General features: G+C 49.8%; 1 protein-coding gene across 1 annotated transcript; it reads right to left on the bottom strand.

The window, feature by feature from the left end:
- Positions 1-2,673: 2,673 nt before the first annotated feature.
- PBK (PDZ binding kinase) lies at positions 2,674-23,389 on the bottom strand. Its single transcript, XM_075925967.1, has 8 exons — positions 23,279-23,389; positions 21,537-21,601; positions 20,054-20,156; positions 18,824-18,966; positions 13,038-13,207; positions 8,598-8,727; positions 6,814-6,993; positions 2,674-3,268 (listed from the first exon to the last, which is right to left on the bottom strand). Exons 1-8 carry the CDS (start codon positions 23,311-23,313, stop codon positions 3,063-3,065), a joined length of 1,032 nt encoding a protein of 343 aa, XP_075782082.1. The 5' UTR covers positions 23,314-23,389; the 3' UTR covers positions 2,674-3,062.
- Positions 23,390-24,035: the final 646 nt, after the last annotated feature.

Raw genomic sequence — 24,035 nt, 5'->3', positions numbered from 1 at the left:
TCATGAGATTCAACAAAGACAAGTGTAGAGTCCTGCACTTGGGACGGAAGAATCCCAAGCATAGTTACAGGCTGGGGACCAACCAATTAAGTAGCAGTTCTGCAGAAAAGGACCTGGGGGTTACAGTGGATGAGAAGCTAGATATGAGTCAACAGTGTGCCCTTGTAGCCAAGAAGGCTAATGGCATATTAGGATGCATTAAGAGGAGCATTGCCAGCAGATCCAGAGATGTCATTATTCCCCTTTATTCGGCTTTGGTGAGGCCACATCTGGAGTATTGTGTCCAGTTCTGGGCCCCCCACTACAAAAAGGATGCGGAAGTATTGGAGAGGGTCCAGCGGAGGGCAACCAAAATGATTAGGGGTCTGGAGCATATGACCTACGAGGAGAGGCTGAGGGACTTGGGTCTGTTTAGTCTGCAGAAGCGAAGAGTGAGGGGGGATTTGAGAGCAGCCTTCAACTTCCTAAAGGGAGGTTCCAAAGAGGATGGACAGAGGCTGTTCTCAGTAGTGACAGATGGCAGAACAAGGAGCAATGGTCTCAAGTTGTGGTGGGAGAGGTCCAGATTGGATATTAGGAAAAACTATTTTACTAGGAGGGTAGTGAAGCATTGGAATGGGTTCCCTAGGGAAGTAGTGGAGTCTCCATCCCTAGAGGTATTTAAGTCTCGGCTTGACAAAGCCCTGGCTGGGTTGATTTAGATGGGATTGGTCCTGCCTAGAGCGGAGGGCTGGACTTGATGACCTTCTGGGGTCTCTTCCAGTTCTATGATAAGAGGATGGTTGGATGAAATAACATGATCTTGGTAACTAATTGACCATTCATTATCAGTGGGAATAGGTCAATGGAGGGATGATAGGAGTTGCTATAGGGAACTTTCTGGGTGTCTGGCTGGTGAGTCTTGCCCACATGCTCAGGGTTCAGCTGATCGCCATATTTGGGGTCAGGAAGGAATTTTCCTCCAGGATAGATTGGCAGAGGCCCTGGAGGTTTTTCACCTTCCTCTGTAGCATTGGGCACAGATCACAGCTGAAGGACTCTCTGCATGTTGGGTCCTTCAAAGTATTTGAAGGCTTCAATATCTTTGATATAGGTGAGAGGATTATTCTAAGAGGGGTGGTTGAGATTCTGTGGCCTGCACTGTGCAGGGGGTCAGACTAGATGATCATAATGGTCCCTTCTGACCTTAAAGTCTATGAATCTATGAAGTGTAGATGCACTGCAAGTTTTTGCACAACAGATGGTCTTGTGCAAAAAGCCTACAGTACAGACCTAGCCTAAGTGTGCACATGTAGTTTAGCTTTTGTAAACATACTAGTTTTGTTGTCCCAGTTAACTGATGAAAACAGCCTGATGAGTATAAGAATCTCTTGTCTTGGTTTTAATTTGATTTGCTGCCTTTGTTTCCATATCCACTTCCCTTCCAATTATGGCTATTAGAATGCAAAAAAACTAGCCTGGACTGAGGTCATTAGCCTCCAGTGCTTAACAATTCAGTTCTTCATAACCTGTTCCATACAGTTGTTAGACTGCACTTCACCATTGCAGCACCATGGCATTGTCACTTTGCTGCAAAACTGGAGTTAATCAACTTATTTCAGCTCTTCTGCTGAACAGTAACCACTGAGGGATATGCAACTATAGACAACCTAAATGAAGTATCAGTTACAATGTATAATTACTACATTATCCCCTTCAGTGAGTTTATTCAGAAACCTTTTAAAACTCTAAATATCTTCCATGTGTTCTGAAAGCTCCACTTGTACCCAGCTACCCCAATGTCACTTAAATGGTTAGAACAGACATTCCGCCTTTCTAAGAACATGCTATAAAAATGCCATAGTTCACCTATGCCATAAAACTTAAGTTGGCAGAGTAGAAAGCAAGACAATTGTGCACACAACTCTTTGCACACTTCCCCCCCCCAAGTGGTTTGGACTTTCCTGTGGCTTTTTGCCCTAGCTTGAGAGCTTAATGCAAGCTCTGCTTTTAGGATCTCCTGAAACCTGTCACAGCTGCACAACAGGAGCATGGATTCCCCCCCCCCCCCCCCCCCACACACACACACTTTCTATAAAGTGATGTCTTACAGCTTGATGATTTCCTTCTGCCCTGCAGCCCATCTTACCTTAACTTTTTTGCCCAGTTCTAGTACAACATATGAGGGGACTCCACGCAAAGGCCAGACCCAGTTTCACTTCATTACCTTTCTAATTCCATCTATCCCTTAAGCCAAAAGTAATTAACACTTAAGCATTAAGTTCTTAAAGCACTTTACAAAATATTACTGTACTACCCTCAGTTTACAAATGGAAGAATCAAGGTACAAAGTAAGATCTTTCAGCATATACTTGACAAAATTGGAAGTAAATTAGAGCTCCAACCCTATATACCTGATGGCTGTTATAGGGAGATCTCACTGACTGTGCCATAGCCATTGCTTAAGGGTAAACAGCCCCATTAGTAGCCCATAGCGTAACGTTGACACAGCCTGCATCTCAAAGTTGAGTGTTATCAAAACATGGTTCAGAAAAAATTGACTTGGATACAACTAGCAGCCACTTGAATGGACAGCATTGGACCCATGAAGCATTGTGAGAAGCTGTTACCTTAATATTTATAAAAATGACTCATGTAATCTAGACAAGCATGTGACATTTAGAAAGATTTAAGTGTGGGTTAAACAGCTGTTTTATTACAGGCCAATATTTTAATCAACCTAAATTCACTGAGTTAAGGAATTGCTAGGTTTTCTTAAATGTTTAATACTTGTTTAAAAGCTACAGAATGCTATACAATTATCCAGTGCAACAGTTTTCTTTAAGAAGTCCCTATATATTATGAAAAAATACCAGAAGACAGGTAGAGTAAGTTTATATACTCTTAAAGGGTTTCTATGGTACTTATAAAAAAACAAGTGTCCGCACCATACATCTAAATAACCCTGTGGTTAGCATCGTCTCAAGAAGCCAGATACCAAGAACTTAGATACACCAAATTCTTGGATAAATAGAGTATGAAGAGAAATACCGGAATGACATGCAGAGATGAACAGTGGTCAATTACAGACAAGGCAGGTCTGCCTCCAAGACTCCAACTATGTGTGCGGCAGAGGGACGTTGCTTCGGCTCCTCACAAGTGCAGACAGAAAACATTTCAATCACTTTCTGATATGACTGGTCCAGCTCCTCCATATTCAGTGGTGGCCTGGTGCCCAGAGCCTCATAATATGCCTCCTCCTCAAAGTCGTCTTCATCAAAAGTAGTATCTAGCCAAGAACATTGGAAATAAGTCAGCAGCAGTAACTGGCGGTCTTAATCGTGTTGGGGAATAAATGCCACCCCCAAAAAGGCCATCACCTGTTTAACCTCACACAGTCTTTGCCTCTTTTAGGTGGGGGTTTTGCAGGGCAGGGAGCAGGAGGCTCTAAGACCTGCATAAATGGTCCTTTGAAGAGATGCTTGTCATTCCAGAGCCAGAGTTCAGCAAGAGCTACCTTGGCTCAGGTTTGTTTTGCTTACAAGCCCGTCTGTCATCTCCCGCAGAAATGCTTTACAAGCGGCTGGGACTCCGAGTCAGCTGCCCAAAGTGGCGGTCCCTTTGCATTTACAATGTACCACTTCAAACTCTGATCAATCACGTGGCTTTCTAGAACCCTCAGAAAACGTGCCAACTGCAGGCCGCTGGGACAAATGCAAAAGCCCCCCCACAGTTCCCACATCCAAATACTGGCCAGCAAGCAGTGTTTCCTGTTGGAATCTCATTAAAGCAGGAGCCCCTCTCCCCCCACGAGCACACAGCGGTTTGGTTTATGGCCATCAAGATTCTGAAGGGTTTCCAGAGGTTTTAAATACCAATTTGTAATGTCATTGTTTATTCTTAGCCCACAGAAGTCAGGTGCAGTATAGCCAGCAGCAGATTAGAAGCCCAGTCTGCACGGAATGAAATTTGATGTTATCTGAGGTGGAAATTTAAAAATAAAAATCACGAGTTTTCCAACAGTTGACTTTAAAGTCACCTACTTCACTACTTCCAAGAGGGTATAAAACAGTCTTGTTGCACACCTGAGCAAGGCAAATCCTACTGTAGCTTAAGAGACACGTGTTGAATGTGGCGGTTAGGATGGCTCAGCAAGAGACATGGACTGATCCAGCATGTTAACTCAAGCCCCGGCATCTCCACAGAGGAACAAAGAAAGCTCTAGGTTAGTGGCTGGACTGGGCAGCATTTTTGAAGGCCAAAGCAAAGGGAATCTTCTCTGCCCGACTTCTGGGTGGAATTTCTACCTAGATTGATGGTTTTAGGATTCTAATTACATTGGTCTTGTTTATAAGGATTTCTTGGATAAAGTTGCCGCTCTAATAATTCTAATAAAAAAATAATTGTACTGGTTTGCTAGTCCTAGAGATTGAAACCTCCACCTATTCAGTACAGACACAGCATATACTTCTTCCACTCTGCCAATGTGCCTCAAAAGTAACCTGGCAGGACCACTTCTAAGAGAGAGGGAAGGTATCTCCAGGGCCTACTCCCTCTCCACCAGCAAGTTTCAGTGCAGGTGATGAGGGTTTTGGAAACATGCCCATAGTCCTGCCTGACACCACCCAACCCCCCTTCTCACAGCCCACCAAAAGAGCCAGATCCTTCCAGCCAAGGCCCCTAACTCAGGTCACAATGTAGGGATCCAAAGTTATCCCATTACGACCCTACAGATCTCATGACTAATCACTTGTGCCATCTAGTGCCCCCTTTTCAAGTGCAGGCTAGTTGGTTTGAAGACCACTTTTTGGTGGAAGAAGGTGGTTGGCACTTGGGCCAGCAGTCAGACTAGCTAGGGTGTCCTGCTTTTGTACAGCAGCAACAAGGTGACTGAATGGGAGCAGCTCTGGAAGGAACAGGGAAATGGACATTTCATTTAGCCATTAAATAAGCTCTATCCCCAAACAAGTCAAGCCAGGACCTATTTAAAAGCTACTTTATTGATGTACTGACTGGGCCACCTGCAAGGACTAAGTCTAGGAGTTGGATTTTGAATTCAGGCAGTGGAGGCTAATGGTTTCAGATCTAGAGATCAGGAGGACACATCACATTGTTCGAGTAACTTAAGCATCTACTTAGGCTTCAGAGTCTGATTAGTCTGGCTGGCTCTTCCGCATTGTTGAGCATTTGCTGGGCTGGAGAAGGATGATGTTTTATCCTTGGACTGTTGTGCTGACCACACGGCTTTGGTCCTAGCTAAACTGCAGCTACCACCATGGTAGGTCCCTTCCCCAACACAGTCAAACCATGACTCTAAACTGCATTACGGCTGGACTCGAGCCATGGTCTAAGCAACTTTGCTTGGCTTTTAGCAGAAACAGACTTTGGTTCTATCGGCGCCAGAGAACGGGAACCATGTTGAGGGACAACCCCGTTGTAACTTGGCTCGCATGCCAAGTTTAGTTTTGAGAGGAATGCAATAAGCTGCAGAATTTCAAGGGAGAATTCTCCTGCAGTTCTTTAACAAGCAGCTGGACTGCTGATGGGGCACGTCAGTATTCCAAATCATTTGTTAGGCCCATTTGGATTTAAAAAGCCAACTTGAAAACAGCTCAGCCACATGCAAAAACATTGAGCACTGCAGCCAGGCATGTGCTTTGCAAAACACCCCCCCCCTTCCATGTACAGCAGACTTCCGATAATCCGGCACCTTTGGGACCCAGGGGGTGCTGGATTATCAGATATGCTGGAGTATCAGGAGGTACTTTGGCAGAGGAGCTGTGATGGGGGACAGGGGCAAACCAGGTGCTGGTGAGGGGCAGCGCTGCGGGACCAACTCAGCAGCACCCCAGCTGTTCTGCCTGCCCTTTTCCAAGTCCCCTGCTGGTCAGTTTCAGCAGCGGCGGACTTGGGGAAGCCGTGGGGCAGAGCAGTTGGGGTGCTGCTGGGTTGGTCCCGCAGCACCGCTCAAGTGAGGGGCGGCGCTGCGGGACCAACCCAGCAGTACCCCAGCTGCTCTGCTCCGCACCGCTTCCCCAGGTCTGCAGCTGGTCAGTTTCAGCAGTGGACTTGGGGAAGCTGCGCGGAGCAGCTCTAATTGTCTGACTGGCCGGAGCACTTCCAGGTTCCAGTTGATGCTGGACTATCAGGAGTGTCAGACCACTTGATGCTGGACAATTGGAGTTTTACTGTAACTCAAAAGTGCCTCTTCTATGGTGCCACACGCTCCAGGGGAGGTGAGACAGACCTTGGGACACACCAGTCAGGCCCTTCATAGAAGGAAGATAAAAGGTTAAAAAATAATTTGAGCTGAGAAAGGTCTTAGCTACCTACCCCTCGCTATTTCTTTATGTGCTCCTTCAAGGAGCTATTTAACTGGATGAACACAGGACAGTGTAATGGTTTTTCTAGTAGCGTTAATAACTGGACAGGATTCACATGTGCCTTCAGGAGCAGATGTGCTCTAAAGAGGTCTTGCACTACCCCTTTTGTTGGTATAACTTCTGTCGCTCACAGAAGTGAAAAAACCCACACTTCAGTGACTCAGTTGCACCAATAGGCACACTGGTGTGGACAGGAGAGCTTCTCCTGACTGCGCAGCTGTTGCTGCTTGCGGGGGTGGTGTTAACGTCGAGGAGAACACTCCCTGTCAGCATCAAGCAGCTACACGAGCAATCTGACAGCAGCACAGGTGCATCCGGACAGCTGGGCTGCTCTAAGTTCACTAGTGCGGGCTATGGTACCCGCCCCCGTACTACAGTAAATTCAGCTCCTGGGGAAATCCACTTGGGCTGCTTGATGTTAAGAGCTGGACTGTATGAAATAAAAGCTGACCTTCATCGTCCTCATCGTTCCCAAGCAGGTTCAGATGAGGGATGGAAAGCGTCATCATCTCCCACAGAGTCAGTCCAAAGGCAAAGATATCCGCCTTGTCGGTGATAACGCCGCCATCCTCCAGAGCTTCCTTGGGCGACCACGGCTCTGTGCCGATGTAGAGTGCCTCTGGGTCGCTCACTGAAGAGAAACAACACACGACTCAGGCCAGGTCCCCGCTAGGGAAACGGTGCACTTAGCAGGTTAAACAATAACCGCCCTCTCTACACTAGGATCTGAAGATCCATTAGCTGGGCAACGTTATGCTGGCGGAGGCGCCTGGATTGGAGCATGCTCCTGAGGCAGCACCTGCAATCTATTATACTGATGGATCAACCCTCCCTCTGCCAGCCAGTCAGCAGCAGTTCCAGTCAAGCCATTTCCCACCTGTGGTCTGCAGGTGGCTGAAGGGACAGCAGGCTAGGTGACTCGCTGCTAGGCAGACTTGATTTTGCTTTCATTAATCCAGCAAAGGTTTATGGCTGGGCCGGAGCTTTGTAAAGTCTCCGAGAGCACCGATTGATCTTATAAAGAGCAGAACAAAGGCTTGTATCGGACCGACGAAGGAAACCCAGCGACTGACTTGATGCCTACTCACTCCTGCAGAAGAGATTTGGCACAGCCCATTGTGCTTTAGTAAAGCCAGCATGCTGAGCTATACACATTGCCTCTGGCTAGCAGGGCGGGGCAGCACACTTTCCCGGCTGCCTACTAACTCACTGAGCTAAGCTAGCAGCAGGCTCCCAGCTGTTTACTCTTGTGCTACAAGGCTGATCTTCGAGTATCCGGCACGAATGAGAAGCGAATGTTAGAATCCTGAATACTTGCAGGCCATCGTTCTTTAGCCCTTGGCTACCCCATGGAAAAGGACCCGAGGTCTCTGTTTGGCCAGCTGGATATTGACTCCATGTGACACCACAACACTTCACTCGGAGCTGGGCCAAAGGTTCCTCTAGTCAAGAGGACTTGCTCTTTGTAATTGCCCCCCCCCCCATTCCTGTGGCCTCCCGCCAGGCTCCAGAGCCCATTCTGTCCTGGCAGCATTCCATTCTCTTCCCTTATCAAATGAAAGAGTTACTAATAAAAGCTAATGGTGCCGCTTCATAAATCAGTCAGCTGTTGTCCATGCACTGGAGAAAGAAACAGCAGAGCAAAGTGATCTCGTAATTAACCGAAACACATTCCTGCTTTTGACAGCTAAGACAACAGGCCATTAGACATCTGCTTCTTGTTGTAGTTAAGTGAAATATTTATAATTTTCACAACTGGCTCAGGCGACTCTCCGTGACTGTGAAATAGGTTAATTTAGTTCACTCTCAAGCAGGAGTTTAGATTTCCCCACCACCAGATGCCAATTCGAGATCTGGTAGGCCCAATCCAGTGTTCCTTGTGCATTTAAACTCACACATATTAAGGTGGGTGTGGGGGTCCAAGAAATGCAACATGGGGCTCTGTGGGGGTAACATGGAGGTTTCTTGCCATTATGCAGCACTATTCACCTGGAAGGACCGTGGCACAAACTAGAAGAACCCCCTCCACTGAATGCAGGCCCCTCCGGGGTGAAGGATAACAGCCACACAGAGCCAGGAAAGGAAACTGTATCCTTGTACAGGGTCTTTAATGTCTTCTACACAGAGCAGACCTCTCCTCCGTTTAGGCTGTCCTTGCCCCTTCCAGGTCAAAAGCTAGCTTTCATGTTTTGTGATCCGCACCCCGTGCCCAGAGGACTGGACAGCCCCACATACCAGTCATGTTCTCATCCAGCAGCAGGGACACTCCCACATCACAGATTTTTATCGACTCAAAGTCACCTTTAATGACAACGTTAGAAGACTTGATGTCTCCGTGAAGCAGTTTCTTGTCATTGTGCAGATACTACAAGGCAGAAGGAAGAACCATTAGCATCCCCATTTACAGATGAGAAGCTACAAATAGAGACAGAGGCTATTTTAAAACAGGTCTGGGCAGTAAAGCATCATGTTGGTTATTCTGCAGAGTCACTTTACAGCTTCAGTTGTGCCACGTCCAACAGCCTCTGCCCCAAAGAATTTGCTAATCTAGAAGACATGCCATATCAGATGGAGACAAACAAGCAGACTTCAATGGGGCGCATGAATTTACACAAGCCGAGACTCTAGCCCAAGGCTTTTACATTGCTACTGTGACACTAATTACAATGAAAGACTTAGGACTGAAAAGACTGCTCCATGCAACCTTCTATTTTCAACAGCTTATAGCTTATCCTGCTAGAAAGTTTCTCTTGGGTTTGTAGCTTCTCACACCTGGTCTTTGCTCAGAAGAGAATTATCTGGGAGAGTCTGAAGAAACCCCATTAACTAAAACAGCTTAATGGGATCAAGTCAGAAGGCTCAGATAATCTCCATCCAAGACTATTGAAGGAAATGGACATGAAACTGCAAAGCCAATATCAAAGATTTGTAACGAATCCATAAACTCAGGGGTCGCACTGTATCGGTGGAGAATACCTAAGAAAGTGGAAAACCAGGAAACTACAGGCCCATTAATTTATTTGGCCTCAATTAACGCAAGGACTTGGAGCCAATTTTAAAAGAGAAAGTAGTTGAAGACTCAAAGGTAAATGATAAAATGGGCTATAATACAAGCGGACTTTACTAAAGGTAGATCATGTCAGACCAATCTGATCTTTTTCATTGAGAAAATAATTGGATATTTTTTAGACAAAGGAAATGTAGTCCATCTAACCTATCTAGATTTCAGCAGGGTATTTAAACAATTCCACATGGGAAGTTATTAGTTACTTTAGTATGAGAGTTGAATGGTGAATAAGGAACCAGTAAAAGGGGAGACTACAACTGGTCATACTGAAAGATGACCTGTCAGGCTGCAGGGAGGTTAGTAGTGGAGTTCTTCAGGGATCACTCTTGGGACCAATCTTATTTAAGATGTTTATTACTGATCGTGGCACAAAAAGTGGGAGGTGTGCTAACACAGAGGTGGACCAGAATATCAGAAGGAAATCTGGACAATTTTGAAACTGGAATACTAGAAATCGGATGAAATTTAGTAGTGCAAAAGTGCAAGGTCACACAGATAAACAAGGATTTTTACTAACACTCTGTAAACTGGGGCTGTATTATTGGAAGCAGGAGAGGAGAAAGACCTGGGTGTAGAAGTTGATCACAGGATAACTATGAGCCACTAATCTGATGCTGCCGTGAAAAGGGCAGATGCAATCCCAGACCCCTCAGGCACAGTATTGCCAGGAGAGACTGGAACATGTTATTACAATTATACAAGGAACTGGTGAAACTTCACCTGGACTAGTGTTCGCAAGTCTGGTCTTCCATGTTTAAAATACATTTAAACTGGAATAGAGAGACTACTAGGATGATCAGAGAAATTGAAAATTGACAGTAGACGAAAGGAGCTGGACTTGCTTAGCCTAACCAAACAAAGGAAGGGTGGGGGAGATTTGGTTGTTCTCTGTAAAATACACTGGACAGATAAATACCAGGGAAGAAGGAGTTAAAGGCCAATGTTGGCACAAGAACAAGTGGATACAAACTGGCCCTCAACAAGTTTCGCTTGACATTATACAAAGGGTTTGTAACTATCAAAGGAGAGATGTTCTGAAAAAGCACAAGGGGAACAGTGGGGGCAAACTATCTAATTGGTTTCAAGTTTAAGGAGATGGTTTGATGAGCTGGAGGACTGTGTCCAGTTCTGGGCACCACATTTCAAGAAAGATGGGGAGAAATTGGAGAGGGTCCAGAGAAGAGCATCAAGAATGATTAAAAGTCTAGAGAACATGACCTATGAAGCCAGACTGAAAGAATTAAGTTTGTTTAGTTTAGAAAAGAGAAGATTGAGGGGGGACATGAGAGCCCTTTTCAGGTATCTAAAAGGGTGTCATAAGAGGAGGGAGAAAACTTGTTCTATCCCCAGAGGCCAAGATGAACAAGAAGCAATGGGCTTAAACTGCAGCAAGGGAGGTTTAGGTTGGACATTAGGAAAAAGTTCCTAATTGTCAAGGTGGTGAAACACTGAAATAAACTGCCCAGGGAGGTTGTGGAACCTCCAGCTCTGGAGATATTTAAGAGTAGGTTAGAGAAATGTCTATCAGGGATGGTTTAGACAGTACTGGGTTCTGTCATGGGGGCAGGGAAGTGGACTCGATGACCTCAAGGTCCCTTCCTGTCCTAGTTTCTATGAGACGTCCCACAATGGCATAATAGTTTATCTGTTAGCTTCTAGTAGCAAATATCCCCAATGGCCAGAGACAGGACATTCATTGGGGAGGACTCCAAGGCTACATCCACACAGCAACGTTATTCCAAAATAACAGAGTCTGCGTCTACACGGCAAGCAGTTATTTCAACATTATGTCGAAATAATGGCAAGCCGGAGGAGTTCTTACTCCGACTTCTGCAATCCTCATTTTACAAAGGAGTAGGGGAAGTGCTCTAACTCGGACGTCCTGCTGCGTAGACAGCGCCAAAAGAAGCAATTTCAACTTAAGCTACGCAACTGATGTAGCTCAAGTTGTGTAGCTTATTTCAGATTTCGCTCTGCTGGGTAGACATGCCCCGAGTTACCGGCTGGTGGGTCTCACTGGCATGCTCAGGGTCTGACTGTTCACTATATTTGGGGCTGGGAAGGAATATTCTCCCAGGATAGAGAATATTCCTCTGCAGCACAAGTCACATTGGTTTGATTTATAGTAAATGGTGGATTTGCTGTAACTTGAAGTCTTTAAAATCATGATGTGAGGACATCAGTAACTGTATAGGAGTGGGTAAGGGAGGGTCTGTGACCTGCAATGTGTAGAAAAATCAGACTAGATGATCACACTGGTCCTTTCCGTCCTTAAAAATGAAACAAAAAAACACTACGAAGCCTGGCGAGTGCCCTTTCCCTGGAGAACCTAAGATGTAACTCACCAATTATATCTTGGGTGGCATTGGAAGGGCCTCCGGGTCTCCCGTGGCAGATGGTACACTATCTGGGACCCACAAGCTAATGTGGGAGTGTGACACAGTGGCACATAGATCCATTCTTCCCTACAGCCTTCTATACAGCAGTCGGGAAATTCTAATGTACAGTTTCCAAATAAGTTATTGGTGGAATTCTGCTATTTTGCACAGACTATATATGCAGTCGTTACCCTACGCAGCACACTCAAAGGGAGCCAAGTTAATGAAGGAACCAGAACTTTCCATTTCCTCAAGTGTGTGTACACATGCAACAGATTCTGGGGGCATGGATGGAATTCTGGCATTGGACGGTCTCTCTCCAAGCCAGCCCTGGGCAGAGAATGGCGTATTCAAAGTCAAGGTGTAAAATGGAGATGAAAAATAATGGTGCTTTTGGTTGTGATTAATATTTTGGCTCCATTACGATAACACTCCTGGCTATCGTTAGGGAGGTCGGTGGTTTGTTTTTCCTACCAGTGCTTGGAAAAAACGGTTGTTAATGTTTTCCCATCCGTGCTGGCACTAACACACCGCCTTAGGACAAAGATGCTCTGACTCATGGTGACATGAGCAGACCCCTGAGAGAGATGAGGAACATGCACTGCTCAGTACCGAGTTGGACTAGTGCATACTTCAAGATGCCTGTTTTGGTATCAGAACGGAACGAGCTCACGCTGCTCCTGTAGCTGCCTGCTAGAGGAATAAAGCCACGGGTCTGACTAGTCGTGTGAGCGGAAGGGTCTGCTTGGCTCTAGGAGGACATGGTCATGCCCCTCATGTAAGGATGAGGAACAGGACCTGAGAGAATTGCTTTAACTGCCTAGAGACAGCTCCAGTTCCCACCTTGTTCTAGCAGGATACAACCCTTCCATCTCCCCATTCTTTCCTTGCCCATTCAAAGAGGCCCCGCATTCTTATACCTCCAGCCTCTCCCTGGCATGGCCCCCACCTGAGGGGAAAGACACTCCCCACATTCCCCTCGCACACCAGAGCCTGGGGGAGAGGGGCCCAGCAGAGCTGGAGCATCAGTGCAGGGTCCTCAACGTTGAGGTAGGAGAAGCCCTGAGCCCCAGGGGCCAGATCAAGACAAGCCAGGGGCCACATCTGGCCCCCGGGCCTTAGAATCTAGAACAGGGGTGCAGAACCTCTCAAGCCGAGTAAATGATTTACTCCATATCACCTGTGTACACACCTGTGCCATAGAACAGCTCATGCCACAAGAAAACATACCTTCAACCCCCTTGCCATGCTCAAGGCAACCTTGAGAATTGTATCCGCTGGAAAAGGGCCCTGGTGGTTTTTATTTCTCTCTTCAATCAAGTCATTGAGAGATTTTTCTCCCCCGTATTCCATAGCAAGGCACATGCTCCCATCGTTGGCTTGAGTAAATGCACGGTATCCTTCAAACAAACAATCAGAGATGTCATTTGTTTTTAGGAAACAAGAACAGGCAGTGGCTATAGAAGCGCCATTTTACACACATGCTTAGGAGCCCAGTTTGACAGCAGTCTCATTAATTTGCAGTGATATTCACACAGCCCATCATTGTGGAATATTGTGAGTAAGTAAAACAATATCCAAGCGCTCCCCATTGCAGCTGAGTAACTAATGGCCAGATAACTAATGACCACAACTGCTGTGACATCTTTAGCCTGCCCAGCACCAGGGTTTCACCCCCAAAATTCTAAGTGCTTTTAACAGCTCAACAAAACTCATTGAAAACACATTTGGAGCAGTGATATAGGCCAGGTTGCAGGCAGCCTGGACTATTTTAAACTGATTTAGGCCACCTGGAGCCTGCACTTCATTACAACACCAACCAGTTGCAAACTCAAATTAGCTGGCCTGGGAAAAGCCACTAAGAGTTTTTGGGAAAGTTCTCACAGCACAGATCAGCCTTCGGGTTTTTCCATATGAAGCCACAAGCCAAGGTCTCCAGAAGGGAGAGAGTATAATTTTCAAAAAAATGCAGAGTGCCCTCACACTGAAAATCAGACTCCTCTATGGCATCTCCAACTGGAACCTAAAATGTGAGGAACCCAAAAATTCCCACCCCCTTTTGACAGTCTTGGCTGTGGTATTTGTCACCTTAGCCCAGGGGTGGGAAATAATTTTTTGGGGGGGGGGGGGGTGGCACTCCAGGAATTTGGTAAGTGGTTGAGGGCCTCACCCTTCCACCATGTTAATGAAGAAGGTGTGGGAGGGAGGTTGGGTGCAGAAGGGCACCAGGACTTAGGGCAGTGAACTGGGGCACAGGGCAGGGTTCTCTCTAAGGTGTGTGCCAAAAATGTACCTCCCGCCCACTGCCTCAGAAGAGCCATGCAGAGGCTGCTCAGCTGCTCTGTGGTGGGGATATGCTGTGGGCGGCTGCCCCGCTCCAGGAACAGCAGGGCAGACGACATGTGGCCCTGGCCCTAACTTCAGCCCTTCCCCAGGGCTGGAGTTGCAGGCTGCTTCGTGGGCAGCTGCTACTCCGGCAGTCCCAGCCAGAGCCGCATGGCATGCAGCTGCTCCTCCAGCGGCCCCTGCCGGGACCAGAACTGGAGCCACGTGGTGGGCAGCACGACTTGAGCCAGGTCCAGAAACCATGTGGCAGTGGCAGCTGCTCCAACGGCCCTGGCTGGGGTGGGAATTGATCCTACCATGCTGGAGCGTCCCTGCCTGTGGCATGCCAGGCCCCATAGAGCCAGGGCAGCTCGCCAGTTGACCGTAAGCAGTAGCATCACCCAGTAAGGGTGATGTTAACCAGTCACATACCTATTTTGAATAGCAGGTTAACAGTTGTATGTTATTGGTTTAGATTGATTGTGTGCACACATGCGCTAGGTTGGTTTTTATTTGGTCTTTTTTGAGCTTTTAAAAGATTTTAAGTATATTTTGTATTTTATAGGAATACCTAGAATTATTTTTAAATTTTTATTTTAATGATAGTTTTTTTTCTTTTAGTTACTTTATTATTAACAAAGGGATTTGGGGTGTTTATTTTGGGTTTCTCTTTTTATTTTCACTTATTTTATGTTTAAAATTAATCATTTAAGGAAAAAAAAAGTTAAACTTTGTGAAAGCATCAGGACACCCGAAGAGTTAACTAACAAAGCGAAGGCTCTTCAGTAGATACTTGCTGCCGGATAAAGGGTAGCTGTCAGTTTTGCAACCTTGAATAAAGTCTTTGAAAAGATTTAGTGGAATTTTTAAAAAGCTGATTTTATATTTTGTAAAAAGTACTTTGAAAATTTGAGGTCCCTTGCTATGTTTATTATGACAGACTAAGTATTTTAAACTTTCTTGGCTTACCTTTTACTCACTGAAGTTCTGAACTTTTGTTTTTAAAATGATTTGAGACTTCCAAAGAGCTTTGAGCGTGGGGGTGTAAATTGCAAGTTATGAACAAATGACTCATTTAAGTTGCTTACATTTCTAAACTGCTATTCATTTTTATATTTAAGCTTTGACCAAGGTTGGTTTTTTTTCCCCAGCTGAGATCTTTTTTGGCCTGGGCTTTGATAACTTCAGTATTTTAGCAATGTGTAGTTCTATCTTCTCCTTCCATGTTTCAGCCATCTGATCTTAACTACATTTTTTAATAGTGAAAAAACTGAAATGGGATTGTTCTGAGCCTGAAAATAATGAATTGTGATGGTTGCAGCGGCACATTTGTTAGGAAACAGCCATTCTGAAGGAAATGGCTGCAAGGCCTTCTGTGGTAACAAGTCACGGTGTGGAAGGAGGGCGGGGTATCAATAAGCAGATTGCGGGACAAATACAGGACACTGGCACTTAGGATCTGCCATAATAAATCAGCACTTTCACCCACACATCTTTATTAACAGCTCTCTTTGGTCTTGGGGCGGGGAGAATATTCTTTCCTCCATTACATATATCAATCGATTGGTTAGGAATGGGTGGGTGCAATGGTGACACACATCCACACAACCTGAATATTGGTGCGCAAGACAAAACTCAATCCACTCCTGGATGGCAGATCTTGGGGGGAACCCTGGTGCAGGGTCTGGGAGGGGAGTGTGACCTAAGGAGGGGATGCATGGGGAAGAGGAATGGGAGCTGGAGCAGAGGTGCAGGTTTGGGTTACATGGGATGGCGGTGCAGGGAGGTTGGGGCTGAGATGCCAGAGGCAGGCTCTGACTGGGAGACCTTACCTGGGTGGCTCCCAGCCAACAGCCAAAAGTTCCTTAACTAGGGACCCTGCCTTTCACACCCCTGTGCTGCTCACAGCAGCTACAGGGGCCACGTGCAGCAAACACTGTGAGCTCAGGAGAAATGAGGGGGCACGTCACATGCTGCTTGTCCTGCAAACAGGAAGCTATTATTGCCCAGAAATACACCAATGGAAGCTACTGGGGATGGGAGCAGTGCAAGAAGCCTCTGGCTCCCTCCCCCAGGCTCTCAGCATTCACAGAAGCACATGGCCCTGCAGCTGGCTTTCCTGAGTGCTGAGCGGGGGCAGGAACCAGCTGAAGGTCTCGTGGGCCAGATGTGGCAGGTTGGTGGACTGGACGCGGCCCGCAAATCAGATTTTGCACAGCCCTGCCCTAGTCAGTGCTAGCAATTGACTATGCTCATAAAATGGAGCATGGGGTTTTAACAACATTTAATAAATGACTTCAACTTTTTCAGTGTAAGTTAAAGGAAAATTAGTTATCGTCACGCAATTTCCTCAAGATAAAACTTCCTGATATTAATATACTGTGTTATGTCCTTCCAATTTCCCCCCAAACTATCGAGGACTCTTGCCTTTTTGCATGTTTTCCCCATTTGTGTAACATGGGCAAATACAGGCAGTCCCCGGGTTACATGGATCCGACTTACATCGGATCCCTACTTACAAACGGGGTGAGGCAACCCCGCACTAGCTGCTTCCCCCAAGGAGACCAGGGAGACGTGAAGCTAGCGCTCCCCCCAGCATACCAGGGAGACACGGAGTGGCTTTTCTCAGCAGACACCTCAGCTTGAGAATAAAGGACTGAGGGAAGTGAGGTGTGGGAGAATAAAACTGAGCTCTGGAGAAATGTTTGGCTAGAGTTTCCCCTACAATATGTACCAGTTCCGACTTACATACAAATTCAACTTAAGAACAAACCTACAGTCCCTATCTTCTACATAACCCGGGGACTGCCTGTACTCATGTTGATGTTCTGTAGTACTGAAACCTCAGCAACCTCAATACAATATTCATAGCCCCTGAATTCTTGCTGAGAAGGGAGAACAGAACATACAGTGTGTGTGTGTGTGTGTGTGTGTGTGTGTGTGTGTGTGTGTGTGTGTGTGTGTGTGTGTGTGTGTGTGTGTGTGTGTGTGGGGGGGGGGGGGGGGGGGGCTGGGGGGGGGAAGATTGGTAAAATTCTCCTGGAACCAATATTCCCTGTAAGCTCTATACTTGTGAAGCCACACAGGAGAGTTTCAAACACCTCCCAGCTGATTAGCAGAGTACCCACAGCTAGTTTTTTTTTGTTTCTATTGGTGGTGCACAGTCACACATGCTTTGGTGCACATAAAATTGTGGCCATGAATGGAAAATATTAGAGGGAACATCATCTGGAGCATGTGTGGTATTTCTACAAAAGTGAAAACGCCAGTTATTAAATGCATAGTAAAGAAAAAAGCTAAAATGAATTGGTGATTTTAGTGACAAAGGTAATAATCCCAGGGGATTAATGAGCTTCATTAACCAAAATGTCATTGACTATACAGTACCAGGATTTCACAAACTAACACTGAAAGTAAAAAAAAAAAAATAGAAGCTGTTTAAGAGGTTCTACACTTTCCATAATTCAGTAATCATCTTATTTTGTATACATTAATTAATTATTATTAAGTGCACAGCAAAGATCCAGTAAAAAGCTGGACTGAACAAGCTACAAGAAAGCATGTATCTACTTACAAAGTATTTAGAGAGCAATCTTCAGCAATAACCACTTTTTGCACTTGGCTTATTTCTGTTTGTCTCCTTTTTGAAAGGTCAAGTTTGGTATTTTGTTGTGAATGATGCCAGCCCAGATATCAGCAAGATTCCCTGCACCCTACACTGGACACATTCTAATATGCTGTCTCCATTCCTTTAGGTCTGGCACATGCTTACTTTTGTGCATGTAAGAAGTCTAATTGTAGTTAGTGGGAAAAAAAAAAATCAGAGACATATAGGGCTGGAAGGGATCTTAAGTGGTCATCTAGTCCAGTCCCTTGTGCTGAGGCAGGACCAAGTAAACCCATGTAGGCAAAGTTAAATCTGAGTTTGCAAGGTCTGTTAAAATTTGATTACTTTCCTAACCGATTAGTTGACAGATTTTGTCGACTAGTCAATAAGGGGAGGCAGTCCCGGCACTCAGTCTGGCTTGTGCCTGATCACAGCATACCTCCCCAGCTGCTGCTCTGCATTGCACAGCCTAGGGAAGCCGCTGAGTCGGTCCCTGCTCCATGCGTTTCTTTCCATTCAGCCTGGTGTCTGTGCACTGACTCAGTGCCTTTGTGCGTGGTTTCTTTAGGCTGTGCAATGCAGAGAGTTGGTCAACAGGCCATCTAAAGTTTTGCAAGGCTGCTCTGGGATAAGCATAGCATGCCTGTGAATTAGCACGCTGGTTCATTCCTCTCTTGTGGTAGAACAGAAAACCAGCAACCCACATGCTAGGAATGAACTAGTGAGGTATGTCTTTATTCTCCTTCATCACACCGCCAGGACGCTGGCCTCAACTGGGCCTTTTAAAGTTTCCTCTTATCATTAGATAGGGAGGAAGGCTAGGATAATAAACAATGGAGAACGGACTTAGTTGCATTGCAACCATGCCAGCTGGTGGGTAGAGAAATGCAGGGCGAGTCGGAAGGGCCATGCATTGTACTCTGACTATGGAATGGAGGGGATATGCAGAAACACCTGCTGCTCAAACAAGGTCCAGGGTCATTTATGTCAAATCCCTGTCCCCACCCAGCTCTGGGAAGGTACCATCAGGAGCCTCAGAAGTGCATTTCCAAATAAAGCATCTGGAGCAGTGTCTGAAACTTACCTATAATGTTTGGGTGCTGAAGATCTTTCAGAATCTTGGCTTCTTCAGTCAGTCTCTGTTGATAGAGGTTCTGCTGCTTATTGTCACATTTGAGATTAATTTTCTTCACAGCCCATGGGGAACGAGACAAGCCTTTAGGAGATCTGAATGGAAAAAATTCACTCTCAGAGAATGCAGCAGCATCTGATGAAAGATCATCATAGGCCTCTATTGGCCAAGAGTGCCATTAATATCATGATGGTCATATGGTTAATTTGTGGAATTAAACAGCAAGCCTAAAACTATGACAGGGATTTTAAATATCTGTTAATTGATTAGTCAAGTGACCTCATGAATTCTTATTGGTTAGTGGACTATTTTATAGTCCACAGGGGCAGGGCCAGCAATCAGTGAGTTCTGGCTTCAATCCCAAGCCCCCTGCCACTCCACTCTGCTGCCTTTGTATCAGAGGCAGCAGCGCGGGGTGCCAGGTGGGAGCTGGTCCACAAGGAGAGCCAGTTTAAAAACCAGCTCCCCTCACAGACCAGCTGCCAGTGCTGCCGCCTCTGATAAATAGGGCTGCTGCCATCCCACGCTGCTGCCCTCTCTAGTGGGGGCCTGAACTCCTGGACCTGGCACAAACTAGAATTGAGCCAGGTTGCCTGCCCATCCAGCTCCTAATACACTTTAACTGCTGAGCTCCAGCAGGCATAGGTCCCGTCACAAGTCAGGACTAAGCCAGGCTGCTGGCCAGCCTGCTAAAAAAATGTACTGGCAAGGAGGGTGGGGGACTATAGCGTGTAGTCTGTAGCATTCACCTGTACACTTTTGCTTATCGGTTAATCGACTACACTATTACATCCCTAAACTATTAAACTAGATTTGCCAACTTACTAACAAATCATACACTGCACCAGCACGAAGTTTGAGTTCCTTCCATAGGGAGATAGAATAGTCAAGAGCAGAGGGACTCCGGCAGAATGGGGGTAATCCCAGCAAAGCCTCCAACAATTCATGAGCCATGAAAACTAAGTTAGCAGTGATGATGCCAATCTAGGTTCAAGGCATACTGATAAGGCCATATGAGGCATCTTGTACTGCCACTGCCCATGGATACATTTCAGTTTCCAAGACAGTCACCAGCATCTTTCATCAGCATAGAAGACTCCATTTAAAAATCTATTCTAGTGGTATGTGCTCTAAAGTCCCACGTAATGGCCACCCTATACAGGTTTAAGTTCTTACTCTTACCTTTTCATAAGGTAAACATTTACCCCAGTGCCATAACCAAGCTTCTGCATGAAAGGAGAGGCTGGAATAACTACAGAAGCCAATTGTCCGCATGCCCCGTTGTCTGAAAATAAAACACAAGAAAAAAAAATCATTTAGCCTCTCTAGCACTTCCCATCTGAAAAACTCAATGCTCTTTCTACAAGCATGCGAAGATGTGGGTTTGGGTTTTGTTTTTTTAAATAACTTGGAGCTTTGTAGGGAAGAGACATTGATGAGTTTTAGTTTTTCAAAAAAGCTCTTCAATATCCTTTTCTTTGATTAGACGTCAGGAAACCACTCAAAGACATTTGCGTCATGCCATCCTTGGTGTGCATATCACCCAATGAATTTAAAAAAAAGTTGGTGGGTATTTTATTTTCCCACCATACTTAACCAGGGGTCATATTTGAATTAGAGATGTTAACTAGCGACTAATTTACTAGTTGATTAGTGAATGGTTGATTAGTGAATGGAATTCCATTGACTACTTGATGTACATTTCAAAGGCAGATTGCAGAAGTGCCTAAGCGGGGCTCTTGTGCATTTCAAAGCTGGAACTTCGTGTGGAGCCCAGGGACAGCGGGAAATCCTGCTGCCTCTGGGCTCCAGGTGGGCGCTTCTGCTTTGAAATGCACAAGAGTCCCCGCTGGGGCTCTTGTGCATTATAAAGCCAGCATGCCTTATGGAGCCTGGGGGTCAACTGGGGAGTCTGCAGCTGATCCAAGGCTCCACCGGCATTTCGAAGAGGCAGGTTGATTTAGATGGGATTGGTCCTGCCTAGAGCGGAGGGCTGGACTTGACGACCTTCTGAGGTCTCTTCCAGTTCTGATTCTATGATAAGGGGATGGTTGGATGAAATAACATGATCTTGGTAACTAATTGACCATTCATTTCCAGTTGGAAATGGGTCAATGGAGGGATGATAGGAGTTGCTATAGGGAACTTTCTGGGTGTCTGGCTGGTGAGTCTTGCCCACATGCTCAGGGTTTAGCTGATCGCCATATTTGGGGTCAGGAAGGAATTTTCCTCCAGGGTAGATTGGCAGAGGCCCTGGAGGTTTTTCGCCTTCCTCTGTAGCATTGGGCACAGATCACAGCTGAAGGACTCTCTGCATGTTGGGGCCTTCAAAGTATTGGAAGGCTTCAATATCTGAGACATAGGTGAGAGGATTATTCTAAGAGGGGTGGGCGAGATTCTGTGGCCTGCACTGTGCAGGGGGTCAGACTAGATGATCATAATGGTCCCTTCTGACCTTAAAGTCTATGAGTCTATGAGTCTATGAATCAGCTGGGGACTCCCCGGCTGACCCTGGGCTCCACGTGGCGCTGCCTCTTTGAAACGCCGCTGGCTGCGGTGTCCCAGAGGGGCGGCACCCGCGCTGCACCGGGGTCTCAGAGGCCGGGAGGCGGGATGGGGAGCGACTAGGGGGCAGCGGACACACCCCCAGGCCAAGGCGACTCACCTGATCGCTTCTTGCAGGGAGTCTTGAAGCCGGACGCCGGCTCCATGGCCCAGGCCGGCCTGGCGCTGGGGGGACAAGAGCAGCAAGTGACGTCAGACCTCCGGCCCCGCCCCCAGCGCAGGCCCCGCCCCGCGTCCCCGGGCTGACCCCTCGTTGGGGGGGGGAGGAAAGGTTGCCGGGGTCAAGAGAATGGCAGTTACCAGCCCGCCTCCGGGGGGGAGGGGCAGGACTCCCAGGACCCCCCCCCCCCCGCAGGCTCAGGGGGGAGGGGCAGGACTCCCGGGACCCCCCCCCCCCCGCAGGCTCAGGGGGGAGGGGCAGGACTCCCGGGACCCCCCCCCCCCGCAGGCTCAGGGGGGAGGGGCGGGACTCCCGGGAACCCCCCCCCCCGCAGGCTCAGGGGGGAGGGGCGGGACTCCCGGGAACCCCCCCCCCCCGCAGGCTCAGGGGGGAGGGGCGGGACTCCCGGGACCCCCCCCCCGCAGGCTCAGGGGGGAGGGGCGGGACTCCCGGGACCCCCCCCCCGCAGGCTCAGGGGGGAGGGGCGGGACTCCCGGGACCCCCCCCCCCCCGCAGGCTCAGGGGGGAGGGGCGGGACTCCCGGGACCCCCCCCCCCCCCGCAGGCTCAGGGGGGAGGGGCGGGACTCCCGGGACCCCCCCCCCGCAGGCTCAGGGGGGAGGGGCGGGACTCCCGGGACCCCCCCCCCGCAGGCTCAGGGGGGAGGGGCGGGACTCCCGGGACCCCCCCCCCCCGCAGGCTCAGGGGGGAGGGGCGGGACTCCCGGGACCCCCCCCCCCCGCAGGCTCAGGGGGGAGGGGCGGGACTCCCGGGACCCCCCCCCCCCGCAGGCTCAGGGGGGAGGGGCGGGACTCCCGGGACCCCCCCCCCCCCGCAGGCTCAGGGGGGAGGGGCGGGACTCCCGGGACCCCCCCCCCGCAGGCTCAGGGGGGAGGGGCGGGACTCCCGGGACCCCCCCCCCGCAGGCTCAGGGGGGAGGGGCGGGACTCCCGGGACCCCCCCCCCCGCAGGCTCAGGGGGGAGGGGCGGGACTCCCGGGACCCCCCCCCCCGCAGGCTCAGGGGGGAGGGGCGGGACTCCCGGGACCCCCCCCCCCGCAGGCTCAGGGGGGGAGGGGCGGGACTCCCGGGACCCCCCCCCCCGCAGGCTCAGTAGGGGGGGAGGGGCGGGACTCCCGGGACCCCCCCCCCCGCAGGCTCAGTAGGGGGGGAGGGGCGGGACTCCCGGGACCCCCCCCCCCGCAGGCTCAGTAGGGGGGGAGGGGCGGGACTCCCGGGACCCCCCCCCCCGCAGGCTCAGTAGGGGGGGAGGGGCGGGACTCCCGGGACCCCCCCCCGCAGGCTCAGTAGGGGGGGAGGGGCAGGACTCCCGGGACCCCCCCCCGCAGGCTCAGTAGGGGGGGAGGGGCAGGACTCCCGGGACCCCCCCCCGCAGGCTCAGTAGGGGGGGAGGGGCAGGACTCCCGGGACCCCCCCCCCGCAGGCTCAGGGGGGAGGGGCAGGACTCCCGGGACCCCCCCCCCCCCGCAGGCTCAGGGGGGAGGGGCAGGACTCCCGGGACCCCCCCCCCCCCGCAGGCTCAGGGGGGAGGGGCAGGACTCCCGGGACCCCCCCCCCCCGCAGGCTCAGGGGGGAGGGGCAGGACTCCCGGGACCCCCCCCCCGCAGGCTCAGGGGGGAGGGGCAGGACTCCCGGGGGGAGCGGGGGGGTCCCGGCCCGTTACCTGCTGCGGGCCCGCTCGCTGCCAACCGCCGCCATTTGAATCCGCGCGCGCTGCTCCCAGCCCCGCCCGCGAGCGGCTGCGACACGGGGGGGGCGGGGCCGTGGGAGGGGCGGGGCCTGCGGCGGGGGCGGGGGCGGGGCCTTGAGGGGGCGGGGCCTGCGGCGGGGTCCATCCTCCCCCCTGGGTGGGGGGGCAGGGGCCCTCCGCGTCTCACCCACCCGGCTGTGAGCGTGGCTGGCCGGTGTCTCCTGGTCCCGGGGGGGGGCGGGCACAGGGGTGTCTCCTGGTCCCGGGGGGGGCACAGGGGTGTCTCCTGGTCCGGGGGGGGCGCAGGGGTGTCTCCTGGTCCCGGGGGGGGGTTCGGGGTGTCTCCTGGTCCCGGGGGGGGGTCCAGGGTGTCTCCTGGTCCGGGGGGGGCACAGGGGTGTCTCCTGGTCCCGGGGGGGGCCGGGGTGTCTCCTGGTCCCGGGGGGGCACAGGGGTGTCTCCTGGTCCCGGGGGGGGCCGGGGTGTCTCCTGGTCCGGGGGGGGCCGGGGTGTCTCCTGGTCCGGGGGGGTTCGGGGTGTCTCCTGGTCCCGGGGGGGGGGTCCAGGGTGTCTCCTGGTCCCGGGGGGGGCCGGGGTGTCTCCTGGTCCGGGGGGGGGGTCCAGGGTGTCTCCTGGTCCCGGGGGGGGGTCCAGGGTGTCTCCTGGTCCGGGGGGGCACAGGGGTGTCTCCTGGTCCGGGGGGGTTCGGGGTGTCTCCTGGTCCGGGGGG

The sequence above is a fragment of the Pelodiscus sinensis genome, chromosome 3 (genome assembly GCF_049634645.1).
Source record: "Pelodiscus sinensis isolate JC-2024 chromosome 3, ASM4963464v1, whole genome shotgun sequence".
In the NCBI taxonomy this organism is placed as follows: Eukaryota; Metazoa; Chordata; order Testudines; family Trionychidae; genus Pelodiscus; species Pelodiscus sinensis.
This window is presented reverse-complemented; position numbering and strand designations above follow the sequence as displayed.

Excerpts from the sequence above, each read along its gene's own strand:
- PBK (XM_075925967.1), bottom strand. The coding sequence starts at position 23,313 with ATGGCGGCGGTTGGCAGCGAGCGGGCCCGCAGCAG. Across the intron at positions 21,602-23,278 it reads AGCGAGCGGGCCCGCAGCAG|CGCCAGGCCGGCCTGGGCCA; the intron begins GTAACGGGCCGG and ends TTGTCCCCCCAG. Across the intron at positions 6,994-8,597 it reads GCTGGATGAGAACATGACTG|TGAGCGACCCAGAGGCACTC; the intron begins GTATGTGGGGCT and ends GTTTCTCTTCAG.